Source organism: Rhipicephalus microplus, chromosome 9 (assembly GCF_043290135.1).
Source record: "Rhipicephalus microplus isolate Deutch F79 chromosome 9, USDA_Rmic, whole genome shotgun sequence".
NCBI classification, from domain to species: Eukaryota; Metazoa; Arthropoda; class Arachnida; order Ixodida; family Ixodidae; genus Rhipicephalus; species Rhipicephalus microplus.
The window spans coordinates 10,082,295-10,095,722 of NC_134708.1; the positions used below are offsets into that span (position 1 = coordinate 10,082,295).

The following is a 13,428-nucleotide window of genomic DNA, read 5'->3' on the forward strand; positions in this document are numbered from 1 at the left end:
TTTCTTTCTCTCTCTCGTTCCGCTCTCACTGTACACTACTATGCAGTTTTGCGAATGGGGGTCTACCCGCCACCAGTTGTTGCGAATGGGGGTCTACCCGGTCTCTTGTGGTAGCGTGGTGTAACCGGGTGGAGGAAACGAACGCTGACAAGAAGAGGATACGAAAAACAAACAGGTTTATGGCACTAATTACACATATTTGCAGCAAAGAAAGGTCAGGGTTTCCCAAACCACGAGCGTGGTGGTTGAACGTTTCATAGTTCAGAGCGACGTCCAGCACTCTGCGGCGTCGTTTTAAGCCCTGTCGGGCTCCTCCTCTTTGTGTGGAACACCAATCACGCACACACAACAGGTGAGGGGGACGACCATGCACGGTCCACGTGAACGTCTAATATTGAGTCGTGATCACTGCACTGCAAGGTGGCGCCAGCGGGGCTCTTCCTCGTCGTGTGTGTGCCGCTAGTCGAGAGGTACCAAGCTCCTGACAGCATACATCAAAGGGTCCGAGATCTGTTCGCTTAATTAACGGGGCGATTTGCGGTGGCCGCCACGGTCTCTTCCAAGGAAGATGCTGTCTTTGTTGTCTTCTCTCGAACGGTTAACGACGTCGTGGCGACACGACATCTCACCCTCGGGCTAGCAGGGACAATGCCTGGCGAGCATAGGCAGCCCGCGGGTCGGCTACGTGATTGAGGATTAATAGAGCGCCGCTCCCGCGTCATCTCTGGCGGTGGTCACAACAGCAGCTATACCACAAAATTTTTGACCACCGGGGTTTGTTCAATGATTAATGATGGAAGTTTGTCGTCAGGTTGTAGATGTAGGACTAGGCTAACATTCAACATGGATGCATCCGCGTTAAGCAGTGCTGTAGCAGTCCAATACCCATAGACATTGCGCAGGATATCAATGTACAGTACACATAAACTACTTCTGCAAGGACAAGTTTTACTTTCGTGTTTTTCAGATTGTTATGGTGGAGGGATCAGCCATATATTTTAAAACTCTTTCTTACCCTCACTGAGCTTTTGCGCCTCTGAGTAGACTATGCTACACATGGCCATGCTATGAATCAGCCCATTAGGACTTCAATAAAGGTGTTTCATTGACTGTGCTTTACTCACTGATCATTTTTGCTCCTAAATATCGCATGTCTTCTCACTATCGCTTTTCTTTCCCGACACTTGCTGCACAATTCTATACTTCACTATACTACACTTTAATATACACGAATATAGTTTGCCCTCCACTTAGTCCTCTTCCTCCTGCTCCCGCTCGCGTCACTTCTATTCAGGCCACCTCACTTTCCTCACCCTAGGTGTACTTTGCTAAGCATGGCTATGCTACACTTCTTCGCAAACTCGTTTCGAACAGCGGGGCGCTGTGAGGCCGTTTAGTCTCGCACGGGCCGCTTTAGTGCAGAACATAAAAGCGTGTGGGGGTGGGAGTTATGAGGACGAGGGGGGGGGGGGGGGTTATAAAGAACTTGTCTGAACACGTTGCCACTTGAAAGAAAACCTTTACCAGAACTCATATGTGGAGCATTTCTGAAGGAAACTCGGTGCCACGATTTCAATACGATGTGGACACTAGTGTCCAAGTTGACTGTATATGATGCCGATTCTGAGATGTAGTTTTCGTTTTATGGATATGTTTTTCAACACATAGTGCTCATACGAGGACTTCACGGAAACAATGCTATGGACCAATAATGCATGTGCAGCTGACGAACATACATATTGGTAACATAAAAAAGAATGTGGGGGGAAGACATGTGCAGGCCGCGTGTTTAAGACGTCTGCTATAAATGACTTCGCCTACGTGACTCTATTCGTGGCAATGTACTGATTTTCTTTCTCCCTTTAATTTCTTCCTGTTCATCCTCGTTCACCTTTCTCACCTCCTTCTATACCGTACTATGCATAACTGTTTTGTTATACCTGATTTGACTATAAGGTGTTTCAGGAAATCTGTCCAATATTGTTTAAAAATCAGTAAAAGACGCTATTTGCTCGCTGTCTTCAAAGTTGCTTTTTTGTAGCAACAGGTATGTGAAGAGACTCGTACACATTTCTAACGATAATCAGAAAAGGTAAATTACTTAACTTTTTAATTTGTGTAGTCAGGCAGTCAAGTCAAATGGGAGAATTGAAGTCCTACATGTGAAGAACCCGTTGCCGATTAGAGATTTCGGAAAAGCGGCGTTTAGTAATATCTACGAAATAATAATTTTTAAATTCTATGGCTAAACCTAAACCAAAGGACGGATGACGGCAACAAGCATACGACTGCAATGATGTGCACTGTTCAAAACAGTAGTTACAAAGTGCCGTTGTTTCCCGTTCGTTAACGTGCGTCGTGTGTACTGTAATTGCGAGCGCAGCTCACAAACCCACACAAAGAAGCCGGTTGATGGTTGATATTACAACGCTCCCTTATTTCAGTTGCGCTCTTTCGTGTTTCGGTTTCGGTTTCACCGCAGAATTGGGGAGAATTTCATTATTTTGCAGCTAATACTAGAGGCCGCTTTTCTTAAATCTCAAAACGGCCATGGGTTCTTCGCACGAAAAACTTCAATTCTTCCCGTTCACTTAACTGCCTAATTGCAATATTAAAATAACTGATTAAAATTTCCTAATTACTGTTGTAAATATTATCTTTAACCCCCTTAAGATGCGCGCCGCTACAGAAAAAGCAACTTTGAACACAGCGAGCAAATAATGCCTTTTCCTGATTAAAAAGATATTGGACACATTTCTTGAAACACCCCGTATGGCTATATGCTACCTTTACTCCCCTTATTTTCCTCCCCGCCTCTGTCGCTTCACATTATTGTTGGCTCGCTGTGCTATAGATGTTTTTACCGAGTTGACGCCAAGTAACGACATGAAATGAGATCAAATGACTGCATACGGTTGCCTAGGCCCCACGTGATTCGCACCTGATACGTACCCTGACGTAGTCATTATCAGCACCTGCTTGTGTGGTGGAGCTTTCCACGAAGGCTATCTCCATGACGATCGCCGTGTTTCCCTGGAGGTCCGGGAAGAAGAACGCTTTTCCAGTAGTCATGGTTGCCAAGTCTTCGATCTGATAATCGGCTGATGCCCCCATCGCCATCGTAGTGACTTCCACTTTGGCTGCCAGTAGCCCTGGCAGGACCTCAACAATTAGAGGAGGCCTGTTTTCTTGACCATCGCTCATCAGCACAATGATGGCGCCTTCCGGTGACTCATCTGTAGTGTTGAGCACCTGCAATTAAATTAGTTTTGCGCATATTACTGCACTCCATCCGAAGTTCTTAGAGCGGCCCTGCTACAGCTCTTTAAACACGGTCAACAAAGGCTATGCACAAGTAGTCCAAGAGCCTACGAACAAGTTACTGAGTAGCATGCAGTTTCTAATTGCGTTTAAAAGACATCTAGAAAGTGCTTGGTCTCTGTCGTCAAGTCACCTGACGGAGGGCTTATCTTTGAAGGGACATGCATGCACACAGTGGGAGAGAGATCATAAAGAGTAAGCAAGGAATTGTGCAGCCAGTCGGGCGAGTAGCAATGAATAAATATAATGTATGAAAACAACAAAACATACATATGTGAAGTACACTGCACTACTACTGACTTGGTGGATGAGGCGCTTCAATATAGGGGTCACGGCAGCCACATGTTCAATGGCAGCGAAATACTAGGTCATGTACACATACTGAGGCGCACATTAAAGAACACCAGGTGGTTTATATTTCCAGAACCCCGACAGCACTTTAATTCATGAAGGTATGCCTAATTACCTCTTCTTTGTTCAAGCATGGTTCTTTAGCCTCAGCCAGATAGCCGCCTCCTCTAAATGCCCTTCCGCGAGTGCCAGGCAGTCAAAAAGGTTGAATCAAAGCGCTGGGGAGGTGCTTGAGGAATATTTCAGCGTCAACATTGTCACTTTCCACGTAATACGTTTAGTGAGCAGTTAGCCGCCTTCTCAGCGAGTGTGTACGTATTTTAACGTAGATTTGCCATAAAAAGCTGTGAATGTGTGTGTGTGTGTGGGGGGGGGGGGGGTGAAGGCTCGTCCAAGCGCCCGCCTCCCTCTGCCTCCCCCTTGCACACGCCTATGTGAGTGAGGGTGTGCGCGCGGTGCTAGACCTTAATGTTACCGGTAGCTTAATTGTTGGTGCAATATCCTTCACGGTTTCATGCAATCGCTTCTGTATATGATCCCGCTTTTGTTCATTTGTTGTGCTTGTTTTGTGGGTTCTCTTATTCTGTGTAAATGATTATGTAAACTCAAAAAACAAATCAACTTAATTAAAGCTAAACTTTCAACTATGTGTATCATGAAAAGCCCGTGCATGCCTCAAACACAGAGGTAGTTTGCTCTAAAAGCAGATTTTGCATGATCCAATGGCTGGTCCAAAATGCTGAAAGACATTCTCACTCCTCTCTCTTTCTCTCTCTCTCTCTCTCTCTCTCTCTCTCTCTCTCTCTCTCTCTCTCTCTCTCTATATATATATATATATATATATATATATATATATATATATATATATATATATATATATATATATATATATATATAGGGAGTAATAATTTAATGGGCCAGTTAGTCTTCGTGAAGGTATGGGATATGGCACAACGGGAGCGTTGTCAACAAGGGTAAATATATTTATTTCCCAACAGTTTCGGGAGGGGTCCTTCCTTCATCAGGGGATATATATATATATATATATATATGAGAAACAAGTGTATACTTAAGGGCTCGTTTTTCGTGTTTACACAATAATAATGAGATTCAACAGACAATAATACCAAGGAAAGTATAGGGGAAGTTATTAGGCCAATTGTAATGTAAATGAGAAGAAAGAAACGTGGGTGAAAATATAACTTGCCGTGGGCAGGATCCGAAGCTGTGACCTTCGAATACCGCGTTCGATGTAGCTCAGTGGTAGAGCACCGAACGCGTTATTCGAAGGTCAATGGGGTGGCTGGGGAGAAGCTGGCCCACTTTTCTTTCTTCTCATTTACATTAGAATTGGCCTAATAACTTCCCCTATACTTTCCTTGGCATTATTGTCTGGTAGATCTCATATATATATATATATATATATATATATATATATATATATATATATATATATATATATATATATATATATATATATATATAACATTCGTGTATTGTCCGGGACGCTACGGAAAGATTCGTGGGCCGCGTGGTTGTGACGTCCGATTTACACTAGAGAAGTGAAGTCATGTAGCCTGTTAATAATCCTGATGACTTACTCAAAACCAAAGGAAGCAAAGAAAAAGGAGGAATGAGAGTTAGCGCAGAACATGAAATTTCGTTCAGTGTAGGCGATACTTGGCAAGATGGTAAAATTTATTATCACATTGAGCACGTTCAGTTCCGTGCTTTTACCTGGAGGGCTTGTTGGAGGCCGCAACCAATGCACGTTGAATGATCATGTTCCAAATCGTTCACCACGTCCAAGAAGCTCTGCTTGGTGGAAGCATTTACAGGGCTCAATGGGTGGCGTACCACTGCAGTAGTACTGAACGTAATGATGGCAATCCTTATCGATCCATCTGGAATGTCTTGGATGTATCGGGTCGCTGCTTCCTTCAGGAATATCAACCTGTTGAAATGCTGGAACATCCACAGAATACACGGGTTAAGTGATCGACTGTTTTGCACTGTTTTACATCTGCACTGAGAAAGACCCTGATGCGTTGTCCTAGTAACAAGTGCATTTGAAACATCAATGACCGCTGACAACCAGATATTTCTTCGTAACTTATGCAATAATTAGTAGCTTGGCATCTAATAACCATAAAATTGAACCGGTAAAAAATAACAGATTGCGTGCTTAGTGCCAGGGTAGTTAATTATTATTTTAATGCCATTTGGAAACACCCGACGAAGACTGTGACCCACTTTAAGAGACTATCAAAGGCTGAAATAAACCGTTTATTAGGCCGCGAGAGTGAGCTCAGCAGCGACCGACTAGTTGGAAATTATTCTTATAAACCTCTTGTTTTCTAACTCGGATGTGCTAGCAGTTCATGGTGGTTTTTGATTTCTTCTTTCATGCGCGCAACGTTCCTCTCCGGGCAGACGAAGCAAAATAGCGCCAATGATCGATGGACCGCCCCATGCGCTCAAGCTTCGGTGACACTGACAACACGCTGTCCGCACCTGAGCTTCGAGTGCGGGAAAGGAGACGAAGCGTATGTTTCGGTGTAAGCTAAGGTGTAATTCTCCAGGTGGGTTCTCCTCACGAATTTTTTTTGTACAGTAGGGCTGTACCCAGAATTTCATCGGGGGGGGGGGGGGGGCTGGGACTTTTATAATTTCGTGGAGTGCACTCACTTAACATAACCATTTTCCAGTCTCTATGTCATGGTGAAAAATTTTTCGGGGGTGGTGGTGGGGTACACGAGCCCGGTGTGCTACCCCCTGGTTACGTCCTCGGCCTTAATTCACCGCCGCAGGAAAAGGAAGCCGGCGACTGCTTTTTGGGAACCTTATGATATTGAAGAGTGACATCGAGTCGACCCTGATTCAAGGGCCTTGTGGAATACCTTGAGGGCAAGACTGCCGTTGTTCCAAAGCATTCAAGCGAGGACTGGTGTCGTGTTTCTTTCGTAACGGCATCCTCGTCAAGAAAAACTTCTGGTCATGTCGGGCCAACTACCTCTTTACAGTACCTTTGGCGCTATGTCCAAAAGTTCTGAGTGCTCTGAATGGTGACCCGACGGCTTGACATCCTAGATTTTCCCGCACGCTCGCGAAGATACAAGAAAAGTACTACTGGCCCGGCCTGACTGCTGACGTCACCCACGAAAAACCTGCTGAGACTGTCAGTGACGGAAGACACCACCAACTAGGCCAGCTGGACTTTTGCAGCCCATCGAGCCTCCTCGCAGGCCATTCCTGCGAATCGGCAGGAACCTACTGGGACAGTTGCCGACGTCGAATCTCGTAAACTAATGGGTCGTCGTAGCTACTGACTACCTCACCCGCTACGCCGAGACAAAGCTGCTGCACAGAGGCAGCGCCACTGAGGTAGCAATGTTCTTCGTCAAAAACATCGTCCTGCATCACGGTGCCCCAGAGCATTGCCGACAAAGGTACGGCCCTCACTGTGGCGATTGTTATAGCGCGAGCTTAAAATGACGCAAAGGGACAAGAAGACTAGCGCTAACTCCCAAATAAATTTATTGCGCGGAGCGCAAAAACATATAAAGGAGGCAGTAAGCCATGTGACGAAAAACGAGCAATGCAAGAGTACGAAAAATGCCAAGAAAGAGCTCTAAGGAAACGATACAAGAAACCATAATAAACAAAACAAGTTTTTCTCTTAATCTTGCATTGCTCTATTTTGTCGCATGGTGTTTGTCACATGGTTTAGTGTCTCGTATATGTTTTCCCGCTCTGCGCAATAAACTCACTTGGAAGTCAGCGCTCGTCTTTTTCTTGGCCCTTTGTCGTTCTGAGCTCGCGTTATAACAATCGTCATGTCATACAAACTAGCCCAAACGTGTGGATTTCTAGCTTCACTGTAGATTTAACTCAGGCTTTCCTGGGGTGCAGCCAGACAAGTCACCGTCACGCAACCACCTACCACCCGTACACCAATGACCTCACCGAGAGTCTTAACAAGATCATCGCCGACATGCTGACCATGTACGTCGACGTTGAACACAATGTGTGAGACGTCATTCTTTCGTACGTGACCTTCGCATACAACACCGCCGTGCAAGAAACGACGCAGATGATGCCGTACGAGTTGGTCTACGGAAGGACGACGGCAATGACGTTCGACGCCATGTTACCCAACGTCACCGACGAAAACAAAAAACCTCAATGTGAGTGAGTACCTTCATTGGGCTGAAGAAGCCCGACAACTCACTCGCCTGCACACCAAGAGCAAACGAACGACCGACAGCCGTCGTTACAATATTTGTAATATCGAGGAATAACAACCCGGTGAACGTGTTTGGGTATATGGACGCCGATACGCCAACCTGACCTCGGTGAAAAATTTCTCTGACGGTACTTCGGACCGTACAGGGTAGTCTCAACGGTGCCGTCCACGACCTGAAGTTGTCCATGTCGTGCGCCTCAAGTCATTTCATGCGCGTGAATGAATATAAAGGCTGTATTTCGTTGTTGCGCTCAATTGCTTTTACGTATTGTTTATTTTCTTACTTTAATATTTTACTTTCATGTTTTGTTAAGAATCGGGACGATGCCTTTTTCATAGGGGGGCGATGCCACATTCCTTCAAGTTTTCTTATCGCCCCGTGAAGCTGCAAGTAATTCTGAGTGCAAACCACTCTGAAGTGTTCGAGAAGCTTCACTACTGTAGTAGATAATTTCGATAACATAACGCGCACAACGCCAACATTACAGATTATTCTGGAATCTGCGTGGCCATTAGCGATTACGCTAGAATATTCGACGGCACATGTATAAATACAAAAGCGCTTCACCGCTTGTCAGTGTATCGATGGCCGAGGCTCAGTTCCTAGCTATCATTGCCAGTGTGCACCGCAGGCGTTTACCAGTGTGTATAGCGGTAAGCTGACTTTATTTCACTGACCATAAGATTGGCCAAGTAAACACTTTCATCGTGGATCTACAGTCTGCTCCCTCGTGACAATACACAGCTTCGTGGCAAATCTGCAATCTTGCTTAGGGCGTGCGACTAAGTGTGTGGCACGTTGCCTGCGCCGGAAAATCGCGCCGTACTTGTCTCCTGCGTGCGCGCCGAGTGGCTTCCCGCAGAGTCGTTGAACATTATGGCGAACCTCTGCCCAACTCTGCTCCCGTAGTGAGCATATACACAAACTCTAACGCAGCGTACGCAGTGCTTTCAGGGTGGAAGGCAGGTCTGTCCAACTGGGATCCGAAAATCAAAGAAGCCCCCGTGAAACGTGCTAAGACAGCGGCCCGCGCCAGTGGGATGCCGGACTAAGGATCCTACTCATCGATATCTCTCTAGAGAGACTACTATCGTCATACCATGATATTTTCAGTTCAGCGTGCAGATACGCGGCCATTTTTTTTTAAATGAAAGATACCATGTTTCCCAATTTTTTCAGTGGTCCTATAGGAAGCTGAATAACCACACAGTACTGTATGTTGTTTTTACCTCGTTAAGTTTTTAAAAAAAAACTTTAGTTTGTAGCATCTGTGGGAACTTGTGGAGCAGCCAATTTTTCTATAACTCGATGAGAAAAAGAACATCATCCCAGAGGGAAAAACATCCAATATTATCCGTCTAGCTAACAGCATGTGTAGTGGACCATTTTTGCAGAGCCTTAGAATCGTAGGAAAGAAGTACCGCAGACGCTTGCGTTGCTTGTGTAGTACAGCAAAGCTGTGTGGCTGAAGACCGTCCATTTTTCCAGTCTATGGACAAGTGACTTATTTCTTCAAGTTTTCCAATAGTTCCGATGTAGGATCATTCATAGTGGACACTTAAGGATGTTGTAGGTAGCCGGTGGATCTAGCCTTGCATAATTTGCAGGCAATTGCCCCACCTGGAGGGGACACTTGCTACCGGGACACAAGCACGTCTCTAATTGAAGCAAGAAATTAACGAAAGCACGCAGAAGGGTCCTAAACGATCATATTGCACGCGCGTCCGCTGCTCGTGCATCAAATAAAAAAATGATGCCTTTGTAATTTAGTGCATAGACAGCCACGTCCCGTGAAGGAGGCCTTGCCTAAAACGAATTTTTCTATTACTTCAACCTAGGATAACTTTTTTCCCCCAAACTGCATTTAAGCTTCATTTCATAGTCGCTGAGAGTAGCCGAAGATGTTTTCTAAGCTGTTTTACATATGTGTACAGTTGTATATACTGGCATGTTGTTCAAGCGTATTATTTAGAAAGATCGCACCGCTTACGCTCATGCTCTCCGAGACGTCAAGAACCAAGACAACCCGCGGAGGTAGATCCTCTATGTGCTGCGTCTCTTCGAACGTCACTTCTATGTGCTTGGACATGTTGGCTCGGGCAAGGCTGCAAAAACGATGGAAGAGTGTCCATATGAGTGGCGTTCCTTTAAAATCTCCAAAGAGATAAGGCTTGGGCTTGTTGGTTTGTCACTGCATAAACCCTTTAACCCTTCTCATTTTGGTGCACACCATGAGGTATCCTGGTGTCTACCAGTGTTGCCAACCCATTTTTGGAAAATACGCTACGCCGAGGTGAGAATTACTCTCCTTTACCCTGCACAACATTTTTATTACCCTAGGTTTTATTTACACCTAAATATAGCATCGTGTAGCCTTGATAGCGTACACACCAAGACGTTCAAATATATAAGGTCCCTCCTGGATCAGCCCACTTATGATTGGGCGAAGATGCCATCTATGGCGACGTCATTTGACGCCCCATTGTTGTGTCACAGTGGCGTCACAGTGACTTTTTAATGACGTCGACAATTCTGACATTAGATCATAATGACTTCTTGCAACAGAGGCGTTGACGCCGACCATCAATTTTCGTGTATGATGGGGCGTATAAAACATCCGCCATAATAACTGACGCCGACCACCATCGCAAACCCTCCACGCAACGAACAGATTGGGGATGATAGAGAAAAAAAAAACACTCCGAGAAAAAACACAAACGTACTTCAATTATGTCTGACGCACTATTTTTTGTATTTTGTGCCGGTGACATTAGAAATAAGACAGGTCTGATTCTTGTCTGCCCAGGAATGTAACCTTTAGAGATGTCGCGTGGATCTTCCACGTTTGTCAATGATACATGACGTGCGAAATGCTGAAATTAGTTTTCGTCGCCGCACTACTACCCTACACTGGCCGACAGAAAGTTCCGAAACTACCCACGCAGTGCAATTACGCTCGGGATGGCAACCTTGGTGTGCACCAAGGAGTACCTTAACACCACCTCCACTCAATGAAAAACGCACATGATGGACCAAGCCTGCTATGGTGAATCGGTGACTACAGTGCTCGGCTCATGACCTGAATGTCGCGGGTTGTATCGCAGCCGTGGCGGTTGCATTTCGGTGAAGGCGAAATGCTAGAAGCTTGTGTACTATGTTATGTTAGTTCACATTAAAGGACACCAGATAGTCAAGAATTTCGGTGCCTTCCACTGTGGTGTCTCTCACCATCACATGGTGTTTTACACACACACACACACACACACACACACACACACACACACACACACACACACACACACACACACACACACACACACACACACACACACACACACACACACACACACACACACACACACACACACACACACACACACACACACACACACACACACACACACACACACACACACACACACACACACACACACACACACACACACACACACACACACACACACACACACACACACACACACACACACACACACACACACACACACACACACACACACACACACACACACACACACACACACACACACACACACACACACATACATACATACATACATACATACATACATACATACATACATACATACATACATACATACATACATACATACATATATATATAAATATATATATATATATATATATATATATATATATATATATATATATACATGCTGACATATGTTTATCACACGATGGAGAAAGCAAGCTCTATTGTGTGTTTACAGATTACGCCGCAACTATTCACCTGTGCTCAGCGAGTTTCTATGGGCTGAGAACCACAAATTGGGCATAGTGCATTCACTTTACCTCTCTTTACTGTACATATTGATGGCGTTTGTGACACAACTGATATTGCTTTAACCAAGGTATTTGATAATTTAATTGCCCCTGTCGTGAGGTGACTAGAATACGAAAAGGTATCTCTATGTTGTAAGCTCATACCGTTGTTTTTTTTTTCTGCACAGTCACTTCTCCCAATTAATTATACGTCCACATCTGAATGATTTGAAGAGCTCGTTGCAACGCTGAACTCGCCGGGTTAAAGCTCGTTTAAGTAAAGCGATTTGCATTGAGCTATTTGAGGTTTCATCGAAATGACTTTCTTACTTGAGTTTACATCGTTCGTAAATTTATTTTTGCTATAGGGAATGCACTTTGTTTGGGGATGCTAGGGAATACGCAACTATGTTTACTTTTCATTCTTCAACGCACTGGAAAGCAGGTGACGACGCAGAAAAAAATACTGCACCATTTCTCGCTTAAGCGAAGCAAGTGTAGATGCGAAGCAGCGGGCGCCAATGCTTACACCGGTGGCGGCATTTATGCTCACACTCATCGCGGCGTTGCGAAGAGCGAAACCTGGGTAGGCGCAAAACACGCAATGATGGACCGCTGTTTTCTACTGGAACATGCCAATCGCTTCTAATGGACAGTGAGAGACTGAAGACTCCACTTGGACTCAGAAACGCACAGTTAACTTTTAGTTAACGCACACGCTGCGAAACTTTATCGTTCGATAATGCTCTTGAGAAATCTCCCATGGGCACTAATTTGGGGGTTAACATCCAGTGCATAGATAAAAAAAATTGGGGGGGGGGGCACTTAAGTTTTGCCTTTAGAGTTGAATGCGATAGCGAAAGCCGGCTATAGTGTGCCCTTTTGAAAGGGCACAAAGAGTCGCAGAATAGCTCACAGATGGCAGCACATTATCTAGCGTTTGTTGCTTGCTTGATCAACGCCTTTGGAAAGGCATAGTATTATTTTCCGCTAGATGAACATAGCTGTCCATTTTTTAGAGCTGTTGGAACGTTCCTGTGTGTTTTTAACGGCGATGGCTGCACTATCCCGGCCTTTTTCGATGCATTGTAATGGCCTCCCAAATGCGCCTACAAATCGCCGAATGGGCTCGTTTTCGTCGTGACACGTGTCAAACAACATGACTTAAAAGAGACTCCTTCCACTACATGGCATTCATGTAGTGTTTCTTTCCAAAGCAGCTGTAAGTGACATCGTGGCTTTGTGGTTGGGCACCTGCCTGCCGCGCGAACAGGCCGGCTGCGATCCTCAATAGGAGCGAAAATTTTATTCTTTGTTTTGTTTGCTTCTTTATCAATTTCTCGCTTACGGGCGATTTTTCGCTCACAACCAACCGATTTTTTTCGACACGAGCTTTATATACATGAGGTGGCCAGTGAACGGTTGGGCAGCGCGAGCTGTCGGTTTCTTTAATAAGAAACTCCTTAGCGGTCGCTGCCAGCGTCGGCTTTGCGAAGCGAGAGAGGGGAGCATACCAGAGGCGAGAGAGTGGGGAAGGAGACGCGCACGGGACGCATGAGCCATGGTGGTTTAAACGCCGCGAGGAGGAATGTCTAGGTGAGAGGGAGAGCGAGCGTAGGTCAGAAGCCGCTGCCTGCGTCGGCGTTGTGGGGAAGCGCAAGCAGCTGCTAGAAAAGAAGAGAGAGAAGCGCGCAGCTTTTGGAGAGCG

General features: G+C 45.3%; 1 protein-coding gene across 1 annotated transcript in view; it reads right to left on the bottom strand.

Moving 5' to 3' along the window:
- Positions 1-13,428, bottom strand: part of LOC142772174 (calcium-activated chloride channel regulator 1-like) — an 82,254-nt gene that overhangs the window by 44,618 nt on the left and 24,208 nt on the right. Inside the window, exons 7-9 of the mRNA XM_075874338.1 lie at positions 9,910-10,024; positions 5,410-5,637; positions 2,953-3,252 (exon numbers count right to left, since the gene is read on the bottom strand). Coding sequence (XP_075730453.1) covers positions 2,953-3,252; positions 5,410-5,637; positions 9,910-10,024 — 643 coding nt within the window. The remainder of the gene's footprint in view (positions 1-2,952; positions 3,253-5,409; positions 5,638-9,909; positions 10,025-13,428) is intronic.